The sequence below is a fragment of the Lithobates pipiens genome, unplaced genomic scaffold, assembly GCF_037356315.1.
Source record: "Lithobates pipiens isolate NorthernLeopardFrog02 unplaced genomic scaffold, aLitPip1_a1.2 Scaffold_8, whole genome shotgun sequence".
Taxonomy (NCBI): Eukaryota; Metazoa; Chordata; class Amphibia; order Anura; family Ranidae; genus Lithobates; species Lithobates pipiens.
The window spans coordinates 599,630,149-599,655,603 of NW_027507903.1; the positions used below are offsets into that span (position 1 = coordinate 599,630,149).

At 41.0% G+C, this 25,455-nt stretch overlaps 1 protein-coding gene across 1 annotated transcript in view; it reads left to right on the plus strand.

Annotated features, from left to right (window-relative positions):
• Positions 1 to 413: 413 nt before the first annotated feature.
• LOC143962297 (uncharacterized) overlaps positions 414 to 25,455 on the plus strand; it is an 89,551-nt gene continuing 64,509 nt past the window's right edge. The window contains exons 1-13 of the mRNA XM_077471599.1: positions 414 to 431; positions 2,164 to 2,209; positions 2,330 to 2,368; positions 3,704 to 3,733; positions 3,892 to 3,930; positions 6,436 to 6,465; positions 6,624 to 6,662; positions 8,666 to 8,686; positions 8,831 to 8,869; positions 10,224 to 10,244; positions 10,372 to 10,410; positions 15,384 to 19,631; positions 23,167 to 23,268. Of these exons, the coding sequence (XP_077327725.1) occupies positions 414 to 431; positions 2,164 to 2,209; positions 2,330 to 2,368; positions 3,704 to 3,733; positions 3,892 to 3,930; positions 6,436 to 6,465; positions 6,624 to 6,662; positions 8,666 to 8,686; positions 8,831 to 8,869; positions 10,224 to 10,244; positions 10,372 to 10,410; positions 15,384 to 19,631; positions 23,167 to 23,268 (4,711 nt within the window). The remainder of the gene's footprint in view (positions 432 to 2,163; positions 2,210 to 2,329; positions 2,369 to 3,703; positions 3,734 to 3,891; positions 3,931 to 6,435; positions 6,466 to 6,623; positions 6,663 to 8,665; positions 8,687 to 8,830; positions 8,870 to 10,223; positions 10,245 to 10,371; positions 10,411 to 15,383; positions 19,632 to 23,166; positions 23,269 to 25,455) is intronic.

Below are 25,455 nucleotides of genomic sequence, written 5' to 3' on the forward strand. Positions count from 1 at the left end.
TCATCATTTTAAACAAAAACGGCCGGGGAGGCTCCCCTGGCTTAGGCGGCCTGGGTGGGACTCGGTGGGCCCTCTCCACTGTAAACATATGAGAGAAGGCATCCTTACCAAAAGTATCAAGCAGCCACTTCTCTATAAATGCTACCGGGTTCTTTCCCTCTGCCCTCTCAGGTATGCCCACTGCGCGGACATTATTGCGTCATTGCCTGTTCTCCATGTCTTCCAAACGGGCAGATTGACCCGTGATAACTGATTGCATATCTCGTATGTCCCTCTGCAATGGTGCCACATCATCCTCAACATTGCTCACTCTGTCTTCCAGGGCAGCCATGTGCTCTCGCAGCTTCTGCATGTCCTGTCTGACTAGAGTCATTTCCAGCTGAACCCCCTTTATTTCTGTGGCTAAAGTGGTAATGGACGCATTACAAGAGGTAACTGCGGTGTAAATGTCCCTGAGGGTGGGCTCCGGTGCTTGCGCCTCCTTGTCTGGTGGGGCTGCGCTATTACTGACAGGGCCTGGGTTACTTACTGCGTCCCATGCAGCTGCGTCTACTGTATCCTAAGGCCATCCATTCTCCAGAGCCTCCGGGTCATTACTGTGCACATCGGGATCCAGGAGAGAGGAGGGGAATTTAGAGGGGGTGTTTTTCCCCATAGCTCCGCTAAAAATCCTCATGGCTGCTTCTTTGGCTGATCGCTGTTGCCCACCATACTCAGCAGCCTGCATAAGGTCCTTACCGCCTCTGCGGGACATATCCGTGAACCGGAACGTGACGAGGAGGGCACCGCTGGATCGAGGATTGTGCAGGGAGTATTCCGGTATGCAGCGGTGGCAGGTCTGGTGTATCAGGATGCAGTAGTCAGGATAAAAGTGCGGAGTCTCGGCAGAGTTCTTACACCACGCTGCCTACTCCATCTGCCGCAAGACACCGGCAACATTTCACATTCAGTAAAAAAGCTAGATTTCCCTCTGAGCTATTTTTCTTTATTTAGCGGGTATGGATCATTTTTGGATGTAGGGTAGTTTTGTTTATTTAATGTAGTCTTTGTGTTTGCACGTTTTTCCTTTTTTGTTTAGCGTATTTATTTGTGTATTATCACTTTTTTTTATTTTATCACTTTCTTTTTTTTTCTTTTTGTGAAAAAATAAAAAATAAAGCGATAACGAAGGCTTGTTTTTGCCATAATTAGTGAAAGGAAATGCAATTAAAACCACACCTTATTGTAATAGCAAAAAACAACACAATTCAGGAACATCAAAAATAGAAGCCAGGGTTTGGAAGCCAGAGCAGGCAATCCGATGAGCAGGGATAAGGGAATCATAAATTAGCGTTGTCAAGAACCAAAAATCAGGAGCAGGAATCAGAGAAGTCAGCCAGGCTAAGTCGTACATAGGAACACACTGGAGATGTTGACCACACAAGGGCATGGAGGGAATGAACAAAGCTTTTTAAATAGCCAAAAGGGTTCTACTGTAGGCTGGACTAATGAGGCAGATGATGGTAACCAGGTGAGTCACTGTGGTAACAATGAGTGGCTGGTAATTAACTGTCAAATGAGCAGCCTCTAACTGAAAGAAAAGAGCTGGTAGAAAATAGCAGGAGCACAACCCTGACACCTTTGCATTCCTAGATACCATCAAACACCACCTTAAATTGACATAAGCTTTGATTTAAACAAATTCTATTCATATACTCGTATATTCTTAACGCAGTCAAGAACGTCCTTTTGTTCTAAGCCTTTTCTCCAAAATCCTATTTTTTTTTGCTGCTGTTGTGATCCAACATGCTGTTAGATGGTGACTACAATCAGTCTCCATGGTCTCATTGAATGCAAGAATGTAGCCACCATTACTCTTGCTCACTCTGGTGATGCACTATGAACTATGAGATTTGTCAAAATATCAGAATTTTGGAATATTCAAAACTCCTCAATTTTGCTGAAAGTTTGGGGAAATCAAGACTTTCATTTTCATTCAACCCTATTGGAAAACCCATCCATGCAAAGAAAACAGAAATGAAAGAGGAATTAAAGGGGAAAGAATCAAAATACATATATACAGAGTTATATATTATTATAAGAATTATAATAAATATATTGTGAGGAATCTATTTTATTTAAGTTTATTTCAATCATAATAACATCTTCTTTTTTCAATTACAGATTTCACTGAAGAAGAAACAACAGGTCTGTGACTTCACTTCTAGTGGTATCCTGGATCCTTTAAATCCAGTTAGCATGTCACATTAAAATAGGATTTTAAACCCTATAGAAGTCCTAACCAACTTTATAAGGTAATAATAATGAAAAACCTCTTTTAAATTTTCAGGGGCCATTGATTCTTCAGCAACACCATTGTCACCAATAGGTATGTGAGTTCACTTCTAATGCAATGGAGAATGTAGCTTTTTTTTTTTTTTTAAGTACCAAACCAGAACCAGAATAAATATACTTATACCGGCAGCTGAGGCATAAATAAAGCAATGAGAGAGCATGAGACCCCATGTTTTTGATAGAATAGGGAAGAGTTAGACCCTCTGTCCCATTTGTATTGCTGTCTGGGGAGATTCACCCTCTCTATCTATACAGGGAATCACTGTCACTGGTACAGGAGGTGATAGGAAATCCAAAACTGTGAATTTACCATTTGTTCCATTGCCAAGATTTCCAGGTTTCCCTCTCGGAGCTGCTTAGGCAAAATCTATGTGGGGAGAAAAAAACGATTCTTTATTTAGAGGCTGTGGAAAAATTTTGTATGTATGATTGTTTTGTTTATCTAATGTAGTCTTTTTCATGTTTTTTTTTTTTTTTTGTGTATTTGATTGAAAACTATCACTTTCATTTATTTATTTATTTATTTATTTTCACTGTCTGTTTTTTTTCTTAGCCCTTGTAAACACGGTCGGAGATTCTGCCAACCAAATCCGTCGGATTTTGTCCGTCAGATTTAGTCTGATGGATTGTGTCCGAAACTGTTGCATACACACGGTTGGACTAAGTTGTCGAAAAATCCGATCTTTCAGATTTATTTATTTTCACTGTCTGTTTTCTCTTTCTGTGAAAAAAAAAAGTAAAATAAGGTGGATAATGAAGACATGCTGTTTGGAATAATTAGTGAAAGGAGCTTCTGGAATCATCAGGAGCAATTTAAAGCCCTTTGCATACTTAGATACCACCATACATTGCTTTAAAGTGACACAAGCTTTGATAAAAAAAAAAAAACAATTCAAGTATATATTCTTAACTCAGCCAAGAACCTCCTATTGTTCAAAGCCTCCTCTATATATCCAGATTAATTTCTTTATTTTTGCTGCTGGGATCCGATTTCCTATTAGAGGGTGGCTCCTTGGTCCCATTGAATGTAAGAATGTAGTCACTATTACTCTTGCTCACTTTGGAGATAGACTAAGGACTATGGACTGTGGAATTTGTAGCGTATGCATTTGTGAAATATCAGAATTTAGAAATTTTCAAAATTCCCCAATTTTATTGAATGTTTGGGAAAATCAAGACTTTTATTTTCAATCAACCCTATTGGCCAACCCATCCAGGCAAATAAAGCATAAATGAAGGATGAATTAAAGGGGAAAAAATCTAAATACATATATACAGATTTATATATAATTATAAGAAATATAACAAATATATAGTCAAGACTCTAATTTTTTTAAAGTTTTTTCAATAATAATATGTTCTGTTTCAGTTACAGATTTCACTGAAGAAGAAACAACGGGTATGTGATTTAATTTCTAGTGGTCTGTTAGGCACATTTCCTGAATATTTTAAATGCAGTTAGCATGTCACATTAAAATAGGATTTTAAACCCAATAGAAGTCCTAACCCACTTTATATAAGGTAATAATTATGAAAGATCTTCTTTTTTATTTTCAGGGACCATTGATCCTTCAGCAACTTCATTGTCACCAACAGGTATTTGAGTTTACTTCTAGTGCAATGTATAATGTAACTTTTTTTTTTTTTTTAAGGACCAAACCAGAACCAGAATAAATGTAGTTACATCAGTAGCTGGGGTATAACTACAGCAATGGGAGAGCATGAGACTCCATGTTTTTGATAGAATAGGGAAGAGTTAGACTCCTTTCCATTTGTATTGCTGTCTGTGGATATTCACCCTCTATCTGTACAGGAGATCACTGTCACTGGTACAGGAGGTGATAGGAAATCAAAAATCAGGAGAAATATTCTGGGGGGGGGGGGGAACCTCTTGCCCTCTATACTGTAGATACATTGGAGTGAGAATTCGTTATCACCCTAGGACAGGAAGTATATTACTGGTGAGATTATCAGGTGAAAACAAAGGAGAAAGGGACTACTATTTTTAGGTCCAGATCCACTTCAATATTATCAAGAATTTCCATGGAGATATTAGGGTGATTTCAGCAAAAATAGATTTTGCTGTTAATTTACCATTTGCACCAGTTGAGAAATGTCACTATGGCAACAACTCTAAACTTGATTTCCCTTTTTAAGACTGCTTAGGCGAAATCAATATGGGGAGAAAAATCTACTTTTTTCTTTATTTACATAATGAAACCATGTTGTTTGCCATAATTAGTGAAAGGAGCTTCTGTAATCACCAAGAGCCAATCAACGCCCTTTTCACTCTTATGCCGCGTACACACGGTCGGAGAATCCGTCGGAATGCGTCATATCGGACCGTGTCGTCAGATAATCCGACTGCGTGTGGTATTCATCAGACTGATTCCGTCCGAATCTCCGTCAGACCCAATTTTCCAACATGTTGGAAATATTTCCCGACCAACTGGGCCGGTCGGACGTAATCCGATCATGTGTAGAGAATTTTGATCGGACCAAGTGCCACGAATGCTCAGATCAAATTCCTACATCAAAGCTATTGGCTACTAGCCTGAATCTAGTCCCATTGTAACGAAATTACGTCATCACGTTCTGAAAGATCGGATTTTTCGACAACTTAGTCCGACCGTGTGTATGCAACAGTTTCGGACACAATCCGTCAGATTAAATCTGACGGACAAAATCTGATGGATTTGGTTGGCAGAATCTCCGACGTGTGTACAGGGGCTTAGATACCACCATTCACCACTTTAGAGTGACACAAGCTTTGATTTACCGTATTTTCCGGCGTATAAGACGACTTTTTATACTTAAAAAAATCCCCCAAATATCGGGGGTCGTCTTATACGCCGGTATATGGATATCAGCATTAATGTCCGCGCCGAGCCAATCATGGCGAGCAATGTATTCTATTAATGAATACAAAGCCTGCACGGATTGGCTTTGAGATTCAGAGAGGCATGGGTTTATGATGTTCCAACCTGTGCCAATCACCGCGAGCCATGTATTCTATTAATGAATACAAAGCCTGCTCGGATTGGCAGAGGCTGTAATATCATCAGCCCGCACCTCTCTGAATCTCAAAGCCAATCCGTGCAGGCTTTGTATTCATTAATAGAATACATCGCTTGCCGTGATTGGCTCGGCACGGTACACTGTAATACTGTATACAGTATGAATGCGGCTACCCCTCAGCTCCTCTTCCCTCCACGGCCACGTCACCATTCAACACCGGAGATTTGGTTTTAAGCACCCGACCCTCCATCTGGCACCCGACCCTCCATCTGGCACCCTACCCTCCATCTGGCACCCGACCATCCATCAGTGTATTTTGCCAGGCACATGAGGTATTTACCACCACAGCACTGCTTCACAAAGCTTGTGATTAAATTGCACAGACTTATTGCTGTTTCAGTATGTTACCTAAGCTACTAGACAGACTAGTCGAAAGGGGGTCGTCTTATAGGGCGAGCATATGTCAAAACCAACATTTTAGCTGGACAATTAGGGGGTCGCCTTATACGCCCAGTCGCCTTATACGCCGGCAAATACGGTAAACCACCTATTGCTGTAAGCCTCCTCTGTACCTCCAGAGTCTTTTTTTTTTTTTTTGCTCCTGTGATCTGCCTTCTTAGCTCAGCCAAGAACCTCCTATTGTTCAAAGCCTCCTCTATATATCCAGATTAATTTCTTTATTTTTGCTGCTGGGATCCGATTTCCTATTAGAGGGTGGCTCCTTGGTCCCATTGAATGTAAGAATGTAGTCACCATCACTCTTGCTCACTTTGGAGATAGACTAAGGACTATGGACTGTGGAATTTGTAGCGTATGCATTTGTGAAATATCAGAATTTAGAAATTTTCTAAATTCCCCAATTTTATTGAATGTTTGGGAAAATCAAGACTTTTATTTTCAATCAACCCTATTGGCCAACCCATCCAGGTAAATAAAGCAGAAATGAAGGATGAATTAAAGGGGAAAAAATCTAAATACATATATACAGATTTATATATAATTGTAAGAAATATAATAAATATATAGTCAAGACTCTAATTTTTTTAAAGTTTTTTTCAATAATAATAATATGTTCTGTTTCAGTTACAGATTTCACTGAAGAAGAAATAACGGGTATGTGATTTAATTTCTAGTGGTCTGTTAGGCACATTTCCTGAATATTTTAAATGCAGTTAGCATGTCACATTAAAATAGGATTTTAAACCCAATAGAAGTCCTAACCCACTTTATATAAGGTAATAATTATGAAAGATCTTCTTTTTTATTTTCAGGGACCATTGATCCTTCAGCAACTTCATTGTCACCAACAGGTATTTGAGTTTACTTCTAGTGCAATGTATAATGTAAACTTTTTTTTTTTTTTAAAGGACCAAACCAGAACCAGAATAAATGTAGTTACATCAGTAGCTGGGGTATAACTACAGCAATGGGAGAGCATGAGACTCCATGTTTTTGATAGAATAGGGAAGAGTTAGACTCCTTTCCATTTGTATTGCTGTCTGTGGATATTCACCCTCTATCTGTACAGGAGATCACTGTCACTGGTACAGGAGGTGATAGGAAATCCAAAACCAGGAGAAATATTCTGGGGGGGGGGGGGGGGGCACCTCTTGCCCTCTATACTGTAGATACATTGGAGTGAGAATTTGTTGTCACCCTAGGACAGGAAGTATATTACTGGTGAGATTATCAGGTGAAAACAAAGGAGAAAGGGACTACTATTTTTAGGTCCAGATCCACTTCAATATTATCAAGAATTTCCATGGAGATATTAGGGTGATTTCAGCAAAAATAGATTTTGCTGTTAATTTACCATTTACCATAGAGTGACACAAGCTTTGATTTAAACCACCTATTGCTGTAAGCCTCCTCTGTACCTCCAGAGTCTTTTTTTTGCTCCTGTGATCTGCCTTCTTAGCCCCTGTACACACGGTCGGAGATTCTGCCAACCAAATCCGTCGGATTTTGTCCGTCAGATTTAGTCTGACGGATTGTGTCCGAAACTGTTGCATACACACGGTCGGACTAAGTTGTCGAAAAATCCGATCTTTCAGAACGTGATGACGTTATTTAGTTACGACTAGATTCAGGCTAGTAGCCAATAGCTTTGATGTAGGAATTTGATTTGAGCATGCGTGGCACTTGGTCCGATCAAAATTCTCTACACATGACCGGATTACGTCCAACCTGCCCAGTTGGTCGGGAAATATTTCCAACATGTTGGAAAATTGGGTCAGACGGAGATTCGGACGGAATCAGTCCGATGCATACCACACACAGTCGGATTATCTGACGACACGATCCGATAAGACGCATTCCGACGGATTCTCCGACCGTGTGTACACGTCATTAGAGGGGTTAGAGGGGGGTTAAATGCATTCTCCTTAGTCACACTGAATGTAGTAATATAGCCACCATCTCCCTTGCTTACTCTGGGGATGGACTAGGGCAGGAGTAGGGAACCTTTTTGGCTGAGAGAGCCATGAAAGCCACATATTTTAAAATGTAATTCTGAGAGAGCCATACAATATGTTTAAAAAGTTTTTCTTTTTTATTGATTAATTGTCTAATTTCAATTATAACTAATATCCACGTCATCTCCCCCACTGTAATATCCACATCTACCCTACAATTGTTTGCTTGCTTACCACTACACAGGCAGGCAGATCCACGAGCAGTTGAGACGGGTGATGATGACGTCAGCGTGCTGCTCACCTAGGCCGCCGCCGGGTCTACCAAGATGGCCGCAGCTCCGGAGCTAAGCCGAAACTGCGGCCTTTCCTATGGGCTCAATCCATGGATTGGCACACCACGCAATCCACGGATTGAGAGGTGAGAGCCAGATGTAGCCATCAAAAGAGCCACATCTGGCTTGAGAGCCATAGGTTCCCTACCCCTGGACTAGGGACTATAGACTATGTTTTTTTAAAGTGTATGCATTTTGTCAATATATCAACATTATCAACAAGAATATAGCCACCATCTCCCTTGCTTACTCTGGGAAGGGACTATGGACTATGGGATTTGTAATGTATGCATTTTGTCAAAATATAAACATTTTAAAATTTTCAAAACTCCTAAATTTTGCTGAAAGTTTAGTAAATAAATGGCTTTACTTTTCAGTCATCTCTACTGGCAAACTCACCCCTGGCAAAGAAAGCCAAAACAGAGGAGGAATTAAACAGAAGAAAATCAAAATAAATTCTGTATATACTGAGTTATGTACAGTTATATAATTATAATAAATATATAGTCATGAATACATTTTTAAGATTATTTAGGATCAAAATAATATCTTCTGTTTCATTTACAGATAACAGTGAAGAAACAACAGGTATGCAATTTCACTCCTAGTGACCGATTAGGAACATTTCCTGAATCCTTTTAAAGCAGTTGGTGTGTCACATTAAAATTGAATTTAAAACCAAAAATGAGGTAATAATAAAAAAAACCCTTTTTTTTTTTCTTTTTTTTTCAGGGACCATTGGTCCTTCAGAAACTCCATTTTCACCAACAGGTATGTGAGTTCACTTCTAGTGCAATGGAAAATGTAACTTATTTTTATTTACATAGTTGGTAAGGTTGAATAAAGATACCAGTCCATCCAGTTCAACATGGGTGGGTGTGTGCTCTTGTCTAAAATCATATTCCTGTATACTGTGCTCGCTAAAAGCTTTTTGAAGCTATCAATACTTCCTGATGACACCACTGAATGTTGAAGAGAGGTCCGCATTCTCACTGTCTTGACAGTGAAAAAACCCCCTACACAGTTTGAGGTTAAACCGCTTCTCATATTTTTAAGGACCAAACCAGAACCAGCTAATCTTATATTTAAGGACCAAACCAGAACCAGCCTCTCTTATATTTAAGGACCAAACCAGAACCAGCCTCTCTTATATTTAAGGACTAAACCAGAACCAGAATAAATCAAGTTACACCGGTAGCTGAGGCATACTTACAACCATGGGGGAGGATGAGACTCTATGGTTGACCCTCTGTCATATTTCATTGCTGTCTGGGGAGATTCACCCTCTCTACCCATCCTGGGGACCACTGTCACTGGTACAGGCGATCATATGAAATTATAAACTTTAGAGTTACCAGATCCTATAAAGAGAGGAAATGTTCCTGGGGGGCACCTCTTGCAGTGGAAATCCACTACCACTTTGTGTCTACATAGAGTAAGTTAAAGGGAATCTCCTTTATATTTTTATTTTCGGCTTTTCACCAAGTTTCAACAGAGGAAAACGTGTTTGTTGTCCAAATCAGAAAAGCAGTCTAGTTTGACAACCATGGCTGACTCTATACTGTAGATTCATTGGAGTGAAGATTTGTTGTCACACCAGGACAGTAGGTATATTACTATAAATAGTATTTTTGCATAGCAGCGCTTTAGTATTCAATACACAGTTGTTCATATTACTGGAGAGATTACCAAGTAAAAATAAAGGAGAAAATTGCCTGTAAAAAGAAAACAAATGAAACAAACACCATTCTCCATGAAACCATTCTCTGTGGTTACATTGAATGTAAGACTATAGCCACCATCTCCCTTGCTTACTCTGGGAAGGGACTATGCACTATGGGATTTGTAGCGTATGCATTTTGTCAAAATATCAAAATTTTAAACATTTTCAAAACTCCTCAATTTTGCTGAAAGTTTAGGAAATAAACAGCTTTACTTTTCAGTCATCTCTACTGGCAAACTCACCCCTGATAAAGAAAGCCAAAACAAAGGAGGAATTAAACAGGAGAAAATCAAAATAAATTCTGTATATACTGAGTTATGTAAAGTTATATAATTATAATAAATATATAGTTATGAATAAATTATTTAAGATCAAAATAACATCTTCTTCTTTCATTTACAGATACCAGTGAAGAAACAACAGGTATGCGATTTCACTCCTACTGATCCCCTTAAGAAAATTTCCTGACTCCTTTAAAAGCATATTACATTAAAATTGGATCTAAAACCTAAAATAAAGTAATAACAAAAACCTATTTTATTTTTTTCAGGGACCATTGATCCTTCAGCAACTACATTTTCACCATCAGGTATGTGAGTTCACTTCCAGATCAAACCTTTCAGCCAATCGGGTGACTTATCTCAGACCTGCTTCCCGATTGGCTGGGAGAAGGATCAGTGTGAGAATAGTGAATATTTATTTGCTATTCTCACACAACTGAGTGGGCTCGGAGTGCAGTGCTCTGCACCCCCCAGACCACCTTTTTTGAAGCCTATTAAAGCCTCTGGCTCTAATCACTTACCGTATATACTCGAGTATAAGCCGAGATTTTCAGCCTCTTTTTTGAGGCTGAAAGTGCCCCCCTCGGCTTATACTCGAGTCACCGCTGTCTGACTGCCCGAACAGCGTGTCGAGCAGACAGACAGCGGCCATTCTACCTTTCAAAAGCCGCGCCTCCGCCTCCGCCTCCGCCTGTGATAGGCGGAACACTCAATTTCCCAGCAGTCAGTGTTCCGCCTATCACGGACATCGGCTCATCCTCGGATGAGCCGATGTCCGTGATAGGCGGAACACTGACTGCTGGGAAATTGAGTGTTCCGCCTATCACAGGCGGAGGCGGGGCTTTTGAACAGGGGAATGGCCGCCAGGGCGCCGACGAAGAGCGGCGATCCTGGCATGGGACGACACGGAGGCTCGGGACGGGACGACACGGAGGCTCGGGACGGGACGACACGGAGGCTCGGGACGGGACGACACGGAGGCTCGGGACGGGACCGGACGGGACCGCTCGGGACACAGGTAGGCTGGACACACAAGGCTGCACGGACACACACACACACACACACACACACACACACACACACACACACACACACACACACACACACATGGATGGATGCACACACACACACACAGGGATGGATGGATGGATGGACACACACACACACACACACACACACACACACACACACACACACGGATGGATGGATGCACACACACACACACAGGGATGGATGGATGGATGGACACACACACACACACACACACACAGGGATGGATGGATGGATGGACGCACACACACACAGGGATGGATGGATGGACACACACACAGGGATGGATGGATGGACACACACACAGGGATGGATGGATGGACACACACACAGGGATGGATGGATGGACACACACACAGGGATGGACGGACACACAGGGATGGACGGACACACACAGGGATGGACAGGCATATCTCACCCTCGGCTTATACACGAGTCAATAGGTTTCCCAGTTTTTTGGGGGTAAATTGGGGGCCTCGGCTTATACTCGGGTCGGCCTATACTCGAGTATATACGGTACTTAACCCCCACCCCCCATTGGAATCCATGGTCTGGTGTCCCTGCATGTAGATCAGGGGACAATGGATAGGGGGGCTGCGCCCATTCGCCCTTAATGGATGGGTCTAAAAGTATAATTTCTGTATTTGCAAATAATACCAAACAATGCAGTGGAAAAAGTTCTTATACAATTTCTGACCTGTAGGCTGTATGCACTGTTTGATTAGGCAAATTAAGTTTAATATTGATAAAAGTTACAGACTCCAAAACCATGAATGTATCATACATCAAGAGGAAGTACAACAGGGAGAATCAATGATGGAGAAGGATCTGGGTCCAATAGTAGATCACAGACTTAAGCTGCCCATACAGTAGTAGAATGTAATTTTTTTGTAAGAATGTTCGTTTGATTTCTAATTGTTAGTGGGGTCAAATTGATGCTCATTTTCAAACTCAGTGATGAGAAAATTACAAGGACCAGGATGGAAATTTTTACTCGAATGAATGAATTTCTAATGCCCTGTACACACGATCGGACATTCCGACAACAAAATCCATAGATTTTTTCCGACGGATGTTGGCTCAAACTTGTCTTGCATACACATGGTCACACAAATCTTGTTGGAAAATCCAAACGTCCAGAACACAGTTACGTGCAACGCGTATGACAAGCCGAGAAAAATTAAGTTAATTAAGTTCAATAGCTAGTGCGGTTCTTCTGCTTGATTCCGAGCATGCGTGGAATTTTGTGCGTCGGAATAGTGTACACACGATCGGATTTTGTTGTTGGAAAATTTGAGAGCCAGATCTCAAATTTTGTGTTTTTGGAAATTCCGATAGAAAATGTCCAATGGAGTCTACACATGGTTGTTATTTCCGACAACAAGCTCCCATCGAACATTTTCCGTCGGAAAATCCGACCATGTGTACAGGGCATAACAGTGAATGGGGTTTACATTTGGGGAAGTCCATTCACTTCAAAATTGAATGTTAAATGCAAAAAATTTTTGAAGTGCTTTCGAATGACATTTGTCAAATAATCGACTGTACTGATGAGAATTTTTGTTCAAATGTTTACTCATTTGTAAATCAGCTAGTGCATAGACAGCTTTAACCCCTTCCCGCCGAGCGTACGCAGATCTGCGTATTCGGCTTCCGGGGGGTATACCGGGATGATGCCCGCACCTGCAGGCATCATCCTGGTACCGTTTTTTACAGCGGGCGATTGGCTTTCCAGCCATAACAACCAATGCGGCTAAAAGCCGCTCGGCTGTTATGCCGGAGGAGCGGGAGGGGACGTCCCCCCCTCCCGCCGCCTCTCGCCGCTGTTACCGGTGCTCCCGCTCGATCGGGAGCACCGATTAGCGATCCGTCGGCTCTGGCTGCTGGGGAGGAACTGGAACGAAGCCGTAATCGGCTTCGTTCAAGTCTCCTCATCGTAAACATGGAAGCGACGTCATGACGTCACTTCCCGTTTACTCGGCTGCCAATGGCGCCGCTTTTAAAAAAATATCCGGTATTCAGAATCGCCGTTTTCGGTGATCTGAATACACTGAAGTCTAAAGGAGGGGTGGGGGGTCTTTTAGACCTCCGATCCCTCCATAAAGAGTACCTGTCACCACCTATTACTGTCACAAGGGATGTTTACATTCCTTGTGACAGCAATAAAAGAGATCACATTTTTTATTTATTTTTTAAAACAATTTAGTCATTTTAAAATAAATAAAATAAATAAAAAAAAAAAAAAAAAAAATTTCAAAGCGCCCGCCGTCCCCGCGAGCTCGCGAAGCAAAGAAAACGCATAGGAAGTCGCGCCCGCGTATGTAAACGGTGTTCAAATCACACATGTGAGGTATCGCCGCGATCGTCAGAGCGAGAGCAATAATTCTATCAGTAGACCTCCTCTGTAACGCTAACCTGGTAACCGTAAAAAATTTTTAAAGCGTCGCCTATTGAGATTTTTAGGTACCGTACTTTGTCGTCAATCTACAAGTGCGCGCAATTATAAAGTGTGACATGTTTGGTATCTATTTACTCGGCGTAACATTATCTTTCACATTACGCAAAAAAATTGGGCTAATTTTACTGTTTTGTTTTTTTTTTTATTCATGAAAGTGTCCCTTTTCCCAAAAAGTTGCGTTTAAAACACCACTGCGCAAATACCGTGTGACATAAAATATTGCAACAATCGCCGTTTTATTCTCTAGAGCCTCTGCTAAAAAAATATATATAATGTTTGGGGGTTCCAAGTAATTTTCTAGCAAAAAATATGGATTTTAACTTGTAAACACCAAATTCCAAAAATAGGCTTAGTCATGAAAGGGTTAATAAAAGCATTCAATGCAAATCTGCAGCTTTAAGGCTGCATTCACACATGACACTGAAAAACGTGGGACTTGTCTGTGATACCATTACTTCTAATGGCACCCCAATCATGCCGTAATTGTCACGCAGTAAATCATGCTGCAGTCACGGCAAATCGCAACGGCGACGCTGTTGCCAAAAAGAAGCTTATGTTCTTTTTTGAATGACAAGTCACAATTGCAGCATGATTTACCATGTGGCGCAATTGGGGTGCCATTAAAGAAATGATATCGCAGAGGCGTACTGCGTTTTGCAGCCATTTTAAATTGTGTTGTGGGATTGCAGCAATTCGGCCAGTGATCATGTGTGAATGCAGCCTTAGAGCGAGCAAGATACATTTTCACACTAAAATAGGCATGGACCCAAGACCAAAAGCGAAGTATAACACTGCAACTACACAAAGCATTTGTAGAACCTAGTCATCAATATGCAATTCAGTTTTGGGTGCCAGTTTGCAAAATTATTGTAGAAGGGTCACTACATTTATTAGAGGCATAAACAATCTCACTATTAGGAAAGATTGAATAACGTGAAATACAAATAACTATGTAGCACACACCTAGGACTAGTCTGACTGTTAGATCCCAGGTTCCATTCCCTGACATAGCAGCCAGACACATGATAGTTCACAGTCACTCGAGTCAGATAACAGGCTGTACATGTCTTTTTGCAATTTATTTTGCTGAGAAAGCTAGGATAGGGTGAAAAACTGTAATGGAGGACTCTAAAGCTGATCTGCTCTTTCCAGGTGAAAACCACCCTCTTTAATGTGAGTATTACCTGCTTACAAACAGGGACTCCTCAGCAGGAGTAAAGTCTTGGATGTACTGTGAAAAATATCTCCCAAATCAAGCAAAAGGAAGACTCTAAAGTAAAAAAATGGAGGTTCTCACAGTGCCCTGAATACTGTGTACTTGCCATATCAGTCAGGTACTGTACTTAATTGTCTGTGTCCTGGATCCTCAGATGAGCCTTCTGTATGTGTTCAGAAGACTAGGCCAGAGGTCCCCCAGTATGTTACAGATGATCTCCTTGGAATGCCTCAGCTCTCAGGTTGGGTCTTCTTCCCCCAGGTTCCAGCCTATTTATACCCCTCTCAACCCCCTGCTGGTCACTCACTCTTCTGACCAGGGATCGGCTGAAGAGGCATGAATATGAAGGACAAGGTCAAATCTCTTCCACCCACTATATACCAGAGCTCCATGAGAAGCAGGGGAAAGTAGCTGAGCCTGCACAAGCAGAACTTAGATCAGACACCGCTCAACAGTAACTGCTCTCCTTGGTTAGATGGAGGCTAAAAATTAAATTTACCTAAAACTAGTAGCCTACTAAGGGGTGATACAAATATATGTTTTTTTTTCTTTTACAGAAACATTGATAAGTACAGAGGATACCTCATCTGTAACTGATACATCACCTAATGAAGACACATCAACTGTGGCTGATACCTCATCTGTAACTGATCTATTAACTAGCGAGGATGCAAGTGTGACCAGTACCTTTGTAACTGATCTATCAACTGATAATGGTACAGCTGTGACTACTAACTCACCTGGACCAGATCCATCAACTGATGATGGTACAACTGTGACTTCTACCTCACCTGGACCAGATCCATCAACTGATGATGGTACAGCTGTGACTTCTACCTCACCTGGGCCAGATCCATCAACTGATGATTATGATGATACCGCTGTGACTTCTATCTCACCTGGACCAGATCCATCAACTGATGATGATGATACCGCTGTGACTTCTATCTCACCTGGGCCAGATCCATCAACTGATGATGATGATACCGCTGTGACTTCTATCTCACCTGGACCAGATCCATCAACTGATGATGATGATACCGCTGTGACTTCTATCTCACCTGGACCAGATCCATCAACTGATGATGGTACAACTGTGACTTCTACCTCACCTGGACCAGATCCATCAACTGATGATGGTACAGCTGTGACTTCTACCTCACCTGGGCCAGATCCATCAACTGATGATGATGATGATACCGCTGTGACTTCTATCTCACCTGGACCAGATCCATCAACTGATGATGATGATACCGCTGTGACTTCTATCTCACCTGGGCCAGATCCATCAACTGATGATGATGATACCGCTGTGACTTCTATCTCACCTGGACCACATCCATCAACTGATGATGATGATACCGCTGTGACTTCTATCTCACCTGGACCAGATCCATCAACTGATGATGGTACAACTGTGACTTCTACCTCACCTGGACCAGATCCATCAACTGATGATGGTACAGCTGTGACTTCTACCTCACCTGGACCACATCCATCAACTGATGATGATGATGATACCGCTGTGACTTCTATCTCACCTGGACCACATCCATCAACTGATGATGATGATACCGCTGTGACTTCTATCTCACCTGGACCACATCCATCAACTGATGATGATGATACCGCTGTGACTTCTATCTCACCTGGACCACATCCATCAACTGATGATGGTAAAACTGTCACTGGTACCATATCTACAACAGATACATTAAATGGGGAATTTACATCAGTAAATGATACTTTACCTGTAACCAATCTGTCAACTGACAAAGATACACCAACTGCAAACAATTTAGATACATCAACTGATGCAGATTTACCAACTATAAGCGACTCATCAGAAACACAAACATCTCATGTTAGTGGCCAGACAGGAGCAGAGATGTCTACAGTAACAATTCTTCAAACTTCTCATTCAACCGATCACACTTTGGATATAACAGCAGAAACACCCTCTGTACCTATTGTTACAGAAACTGAAACACCTACATTGACTGGAACAGTAGCAAAAACATCTCCTGTTGCTGGCATAACAGAATCTGAAATAACATCATCAACTGGAACATTGGCTGATATTTCTCTTGCAACTGATATAACACAGGCAACATCACCCATAAATACTGCCACAGGAACAATAACACCTTCTTTGACTGGTCCAACCTCAGATATTTCCCAAGTAACTGGCACACCAGGACCTGAAACAAGTCCATCAAGTGTAACAATGGGAGAGATCTCTACTATAACTAATAAAATTGAATCTGAAACACATTCTGTAGCTGGAGCAACTAATGAAGTGTCTCAGGAAACTTTCACAATTCCACCGGCATCCTCTGGGGCAACAACAGAGGCATCTTATGTAACCACTGTAGCGTCCTCATCAGCAGTGGACATAACAGGATCAAAAACATCTACAGTTGGGGTATCATCAGGAACCCTGGCTGCAACAGATATAACAGGATCTTTACCATCTCTGGCAGGTGCTACAACAGTAAAATCTTCACCAGCAACTGATGCAACAGATCCTAAAACAGGTCAAACAGCAGAAATTTCACCTGTAACATCTACAACAATTGGGGTATCATCAGAAACCCTGGTTGCAACAGATATAACGGGATCTTTACCATCTCCAGCAGGTGCTACAACAGTAAAATCTTCAACAGCAACTGATACGATGGATCCCAAAACAGGTCCAACAACAGAAATTTCACCTTTAACATCTACAACAGCTGGGGTAACATTAGGAACCCTGATTGCAACAGATATAACAAGATCTTTACCATCTCTGGCAGGTGCTACAACAGTACAATCTTCACCAGCAACTGATACGACGGATCCTAAAACAGGTCCAACACCAGAAATTTCACCTGTAACATCTACAACAGCTGGGGTGACATCAGGAACCCCGGTTGCAACAGATATAACAAGATCTTTACCATCTCCGGCAGGTGCTACAACAGTAAAATCTTCACCAGCAACTGATACGACAGATCCTAAAACAGGCCAGACAACAGAAATTTCACATGTAACATCTACAACAGTTGGGGTAACATCAGGAACCCCGGTTGCAACAGATATAACAAGATCTTTACCCTCTCCAGCAGGTGCTACAACAGTAAAATATTCACCAGCAACTGATACGACGGATCCTAAAACAGGCCAGACAACAGAAATTTCACATGTAACATCTACAACAGCTGGGGTAACATCAGGAACCCCGGTTGCAACAGATATAACAAGATCTGCACCATCTCCGGCAGGTGCTACAACAGTAAAATCTTTACCAGCAACTGATACGACAGATCCTAAAACAGGCCAGACAACAGAAATTTCACATGTAACATCTACAACAGCTGGGGTAACATCAGGAACCCCGGTTGCAACAGATATAACAAGATCTTTACCATCTTCAGCAGGTGCTACAACAGTACAATCTTCACCAGCAACTGATACAACGGTTCCTAAAACAGGCCCAACAACAGAAATTTCACATGTAACATCTACAACAGCTGGGGTAACATCAGGAACCCCGGTTACAACAGATATAACAAGATCTTTACCATCTTCGGCAGGTGCTACAACAGTACAATCTTCACCAGCAACTGATACGACAGTTCCTAAAACAGGTCCAACAACAGAAATTTCACATGTAACATCTACAACAGCTGGGGTAACATCAGGAACCCTGGTTGCAGCAGATACAACAACATCGTTGCCATCTCCAGCAGGTGCTACAACAGTAAAATCTTCACCAGCAACTGATACGACGGTTCCTAAAACAGGTCCAACAACAGAAATTTCACATGTAACATCTACAACAGCTGGGGTAACATCAGGAACCCCGGTTACAACAGATATAACAAGATCTTTACCATCTTCGGCAGGTGCTACAACAGTACAATCTTCACCAGCAACTGATACAACGGTTCCTAAAACAGGTCCAACAACAGAAATTTCACATGTAACATCTACAACAGCTGGGGTAACATCAGGAACCCCGGTTGCAACAGATACAACAACATCTTTGCCATCTCCAGCAGGTGCTACAACAGTAAAATCTTCACCAGCAACTGATACGACGGTTCCTAAAACAGGTCCAACAACAGAAATTTCACATGTAACATCTACAACAGCTGGGGTAACATCAGGAACCCCGGTTACAACAGATATAACAAGATCTTTACCATCTTCGGCAGGTGCTACAACAGTACAATCTTCACCAGCAACTGATACAACGGTTCCTAAAACAGGTCCAACAACAGAAATTTCACATGTAACATCTACAACAGCTGGGGTAACATCAGGAACCCCGGTTGCAACAGATACAACAACATCTTTGCCATCTCCAGCAGGTGCTACAACAGTAAAATCTTCACCAGCAACTGATACGGCGGATCCTAAAACAGGTCCAACAACAGAAATTTCACATGTAACATCTACAACAGCTGGGGTAACATCAGGAACCCCGGTTACAACAGATATAACAAGATCTTTACCGTCTCCAGCAGGTGCTACAACAGTACAATCTTCACCAGCAACTGATACGACGGTTCCTAAAACAGGTCCAACAACGGAAATTTCACATGTAACATCTACAACAGGACCAAAAATAAGTGGAGCAACAACAAAACCCTCACCTCCAAATCCCCAGACATCTCCAGAGGCAAATGTAACCTTTGGCACAGCACCAACATTGGTTAGCACAAGTACTTCCATCCAAAGCACAGAAAAACTTACCAGTGCAACAACGGTGGTCACCACAAGTCCTCTTACCACCAATGCCCCAGGAACACCATCAACCAGTAAGTGCATTTTTTAATCTTCTTCTAATCTTCCACCAGCATTAGTTCAAGCACAGTGAAACATTGTATAAAACCTGAATTAATAGCGTTGAAGGACATGCATTCTTCAGAGTTATGGAGGCAGGCATTTCAGTGAATAAAGACAATAAAATAATTGTATAGAGAAGGACTAGTTGTTAGGGGGCTGTCTTGCGACTTGCAGTAAACACCTGTTCAGTTCTCTAAGCATTTATGGAAACATAGAGGGTTATTTACGAAAGGAAAATCCACTTTGCACTACAAGTGTAAACTACAAGTGCAAAGTGCATTTGAAATTGCACTGAAAGTGCACTTGGAAGTGCAGTCGCTGTAAATATGAGGGGTAGATCTGAAATGAGAGGAAGCTCTGCTGACTTTATTATCCAATCATGTGCAAGCTAAAATGCTGTTTTTTTTTTATTTTCCTTGCATATGCCTCTCAGACCTACAGCGACTGCACTTCCAAGTGCACTTTCAGTGCAATTTCAAGTGCACTTTGCACTTGTACAGTAGTTTGCACTTGTAGTGCAAAGTGGATTTGCCTTTTGTAAATAACCCCCATAGTGGAGTCCTCAAATTTGACTACAAAAGTTGAAATATACTTTAACATACTATTCATTTAAAGACACTAGTCAGTTCATCACCACAGAGTAGTGGAGTGATTTTGGTGCAATTCATCATCAATTTTATTGATGCTAAAGGCTAAGAAAAAAAAAAATGATACCTGTGTATTTAGCGAGAACAGTGATCACTGATTGCATTGCATTTAATTTATAAAAAAAAACATGCACCTTGAGATGGGTGGTAGGTTAGAGGGTAGATGATGTAGGGTGTGTGTTAATGAGGTCAGCTGGTCAACTCCTTCCTGTGTCATGTCTGTCCAGGAAGTAAGGCAGAAGTAATGGAGAAGTCTTTTTAAACAACCATGTGAAGAGTGAAGTTAGGGCTGTGTGGAATAAATAGAAAGCTGTTTTACTGCAAAGGAAGTACATTAATGCTATATTAATACATAGGGAAGCTAGAATAAAAAAGAAAAAAAAAGACAAAAAAAAGCGAACTTAAATTTTGCTTTGGAAACTCCATTTTGCTAATTCAGTTTCAAAGGAGAAATCTTTTTTTTCCTCCTTTATTTCGATGCATTGTGTGTGTGTGTGTGTGTATCTTGTTCTCATGGTTATTTGTGTACTTTAATTTTATATGCGTACTTTCTTTCTCCTTTCTTTAGAAAAAAACATAAATTAACAGGGCTAATGAGGGGCCATTTTTGGCAAAAGACTAGCTAGAGGATAGTTTAACCACTTCAGCCCCGGAAGATTTTACCCCATTCCTGACCTGAATACTTTTTACAATTTGGCACTGCATCGCTTTAACTGACAATTGCGCTGTCGTTCAACGTCATACCCAAACAAAATTTACGTATTTTTTCCCCCACAAATAGAGCTTTTTTTTGGTGGTATTTGATAACCTTTGTAGTTTTTATTTTTTGAGATATAAACAAAAAAAGAGCGACAATTTTGAAAAAAAACAATATTTTTTATTTTTTGCTATAATAAATATTACCCCAATTAAAAAAAAAAAAAAAAAAAATCTTCATCAGTTTAGGCCAATATACGTTATATTCTTATATATTTTTGGTAAAAAATTGCAATACGCATATATTGATTGGTTTGCGCAAAAGTTATAGCGTCTGAAAATTATGGGAAAGATTTATTGCATTTTTATGGTAATGGTGGTGATCTGCGATTTTTAGCGGTACTGTGACATTGCAACGGACAGATTGGATACTTTTGACACTTTTTTGGGACCATTGGTATTTATACAGTGATCAGTGATTACTGTGTAAATGTCACTGGCAGGGAAGGGGTTAATTCTGTGTTCACTCGGTGTGTTCTAACTGTATAGGGATAGGATTAAGAGAGGAGACTTTACGTTTTTCCTACTTAGTAGGAACAAACCATATGGCTCCTCTCCTCTGACAGCACAGGGATTTGTGAGTTTACACACACAAATACCATGCTGGCGCTCGTGGCCAGCAACGATCGTGCCCACCTGCCACGTACACGCCCTTCTGGTGGCCGAAAAAAGATAGGATGTAACCATATGGGATTTTGCCCAGGGGATCCATTCTGCTGCAGTATATCTGCGTGACATGGTCGGGAACTGGTTAAAGGAGGCTTATGTAATGGTCCATACACAGGATCTGGAAATCGTACAACAGATTGTCTGTTTTTTTGGGGTTGCTAGTCTCATATTGAAGAGTTTACTAAAGTAACGAAAATTCTCGTTCAACAAAATAAAAAATCGGAAGTGATGTCATGTGTTGTAGTGTATTTGTTTTGTATTTTCAAATGACAAATGTACTGATTAAATGAAAATTGTATGATCTGGTATAGAAAAATTGGTGTGCTTGTCCCATTAGATAATATCGGATGAACTGTCGTGATTGGCTCTCGTATGACTGTTTCAAAAGCGCTATTTTTCATTTTCTGAGAGCATGTACAAGCCATAACCCTCAGGAGCCATATAAAGCCCTTTCCAAAACCAAAGAAAAAAACACCCTTATGCCCTGTACACACACGATCGAACTTTCTGCCAACAAAACCTGTGGATTTTTGTTCGAAGGTTGTTGGCTCAAACTTGTCCAGCATACACGGTCACACAAATGTTGGCCAACAATTATGAACATGGGAACGTGGTAACGTACAAGACGTATGACGAGCCGAGAAAAAGGAGGTTCAATAGCCAGTGCGGCTCCTTCTGCTTGATTCTGAACTTTTGTGCGCCGGACTTGTGTACACACGATCGGACTTTCCGACAACAAAGTCTTGTTGGCTGAAAATTTGAGAACCTGCTCTCAAACATTTGTTGGTGGAAAGTCCGACAGCAAATGTTCAATAGAGCATACACACGGTCTGACTTTCCGACAACAAGATCACATCCAACATTTCCCGTCAGAAAGTCCGACTGTGTGTATGCGGCATAAGGCTTCATGCACATATAGCCTACTTTGACCGCTGGCCACAGAAAAAAAAAAAACGACAAAATTACACTACAATTTCTACCGCGATTTTGATATGTTTTGCAGCCATCAAACCGTTCCTGTCCTGACTGCGATTCTTCCACGTTCGGGAGGGGAAGGTTCAAGCTCCCCTCACTGCAGCAAAACAAACAATGCTAAAAGCCTAGGCTTTTATGGAGTTGAGTTAGGAGCTTTGGCAAACAAAAAACGCCAAAAGCTCCTAAACTCAAGTTTAGGAGCTGCTAGTGTACATGGAGCCTAATTTTGCCTTACCTCATTGACTTCAGTGCATTCCCTCAAAATTGCAAAACTTACCAAAATCTATCCAAAATGTTGGGGACATAAAAACTCTCACTTTATCTCATCCCTAGTGCTAACACTGACTTTTCTAAAATTCTCCATAGTTGGGTAGAAAATATTTGTTACCAGCTCATATAGTAATGCTGTACATTATTTTATGTGCATGTCTCTAACAGTTATTCTGTTGTTTTTCTCTAGATATCTGTCAGAATGGTGGAAACTATGATGGGATAAAGTGCGTCTGTGGTGACAGTTTTATCGGCGCCTATTGTGAAACAATTGTAGACCAGTTTGAAATTGGTAATTTTTACTATAAAGCCTCATACACACGATAGGACTTTGTACAAACTTTCCCTTGGATTTTTGTACAAAGGGCGTCGGCCCTGAACTTGTATTGCATACACACAGCAGGACTTTTTCAGCCAACTTTCACCAAACCACATGGTTTTTCTGCTCTTTACCGCCACCTTTGGTCAACTTCTGTATTGTTGTCTGATCTTTTGCATTGGTTCTGAGCATGCCTGTTTGTACTTTGTACAAAAGTCCTATGGTTTTCTGTACACACGATCAGACTTTGCTCCATCGGACTTTTGTTGCCAGAAAGTTTGTCCGTTCGCACAGCCAACAAAAGTCCGATGAAACCCAAAAAGGTTTGTCCGATGGAGCGTACACACAATCGGATGTTGCTCCAAAACAGCTAATTTGCATGTTTGTTGTCAAAAAGTCTGATCGTGTGTATGGGCCTTTACAAAGGATTATATTCTCAAAAACACTCCTAAATTTTGGCACATGCTAATGTGCAACTGGTGCAGTTAAATACACTGGGGAATTCCTATATAATGCATAATGAGATCTGTGCCTTTAGAGTCACTATTTATACCCCAGTGTTTTCATTAACCCCTTCCTGACTGCCACACGCCGATATACATCGGCAGAATGGCACGGGTGGACAAGTACGTCCCCTTTAGGATGCGGCATTGTGGCCGGGCCCCGCACGCTCCATTACTGTGACCGCCGGTCCCGTGTACTCGATGTCTGCCGAGTGCCCTCGATTGTGTCACAGAACAGAAGAATGGGGAGATGCTTTTGTAAACAAGGCATTTCCCCGTTCTGCCTAGTGATACTGTCATCGGGAGCAGTGATTGCTGTCTTGTGAGTAGTAGCCCATCCCCCCATAGTTTGAATCACTCCCTGAGACACACTTAACTCCTTCATCGCCTCCTAGTGTTGAACCTCTTTCCTACCAGTGTCATTTACACACTAATCAGTGCAGTTTTATAGCACTGATCAGTGTATAACTGACAATAGTCCCAAAATAGTGTCAAAAGTGTCCGATGTGTCCGTCATAATGTCGCAGTCACAATACAAATTGCAGATCGCCGCCATTACTAATAAAAAAAATGAATAATACAAATGCCATAAAACTATCCCCTATTTTGTAGATGCTATAACTTTTGCGCAAACCAATCGATATATGCTTATTGCGGTTTTTTATCAAAAATATGTAGAATACATACTGTATCAGTATAAACTTAGGAAAAAAACTCGTTTTTTTTTTTATATATTTTTTGGGGGTTATTTATTATAGGAAAAAGTAAAAAAAAATGTGTTATTTCAAAATTGTCGCTTTTTTTGTTTTTAATGCAAAAAATAAAAACCGCAGAGGTGATCAAATACCAATGGAAGAAAGCTCTATTTGTGAGAAAAAAAGGACGTTAATTTTGTTTGGGTGCAACGTTGCACAACCGTGCAATTGCCAGTTTAAGCAACACAGTGCCAAATCACAAACAGTGCTCTGGTCAGGAAGGGGGTAAATCCTTCCAGGGCTGAAGTGGTTAAGCATGTTTTTTAACTTCAGCCCTGGAAGGTTTTACCCCCTTAAAGACCAGGCCATTTTTTACAATACAGCACTGCGTTATTTTAACTGACAATTGCGCAGGCATGCAACACTGTACCCTAATAAAATCAATGTTCTTTTTTCCCCACGAGCTTTATTTTGGTGATATTTGATCACCTCTGCGGTTTTTATTTTTTGCACTATAAACAAAAAGACCGCCAATTTTTTTTTTAAAAAAAAAGACAATAATTTTTACATTCTGCTATAATACATATCCAAAAAAAAAGTAAAAAAAAAAAAAAAAGCTTAGGCCAATATGTATTCTTCTACATATTTTTGGTAAACAAAATCCCAATAAGTGTATATTGATTGGTTTACGCAAAAATTATCTACAAACTATGGGATAGATTTATGGACTTGTATTATTATTTTTTTATTGTTTTTACTGGTAATGGTGGCGAGCAATGATTTTTAGTGGGACTGCAACATTGTGGCGGACAAATCTGACCCTAAGTGACACTTTTTGGGGACCAGTGGCACCAATACAGTGATCAGTGCTAAAGAAATGAGGTGTGGATCTCCATGGGCTATGTTTAGGTGGACGGCCATGTCTTGTTAGGTTTGCAGTTGTGCCATACTCTTTCCATTTT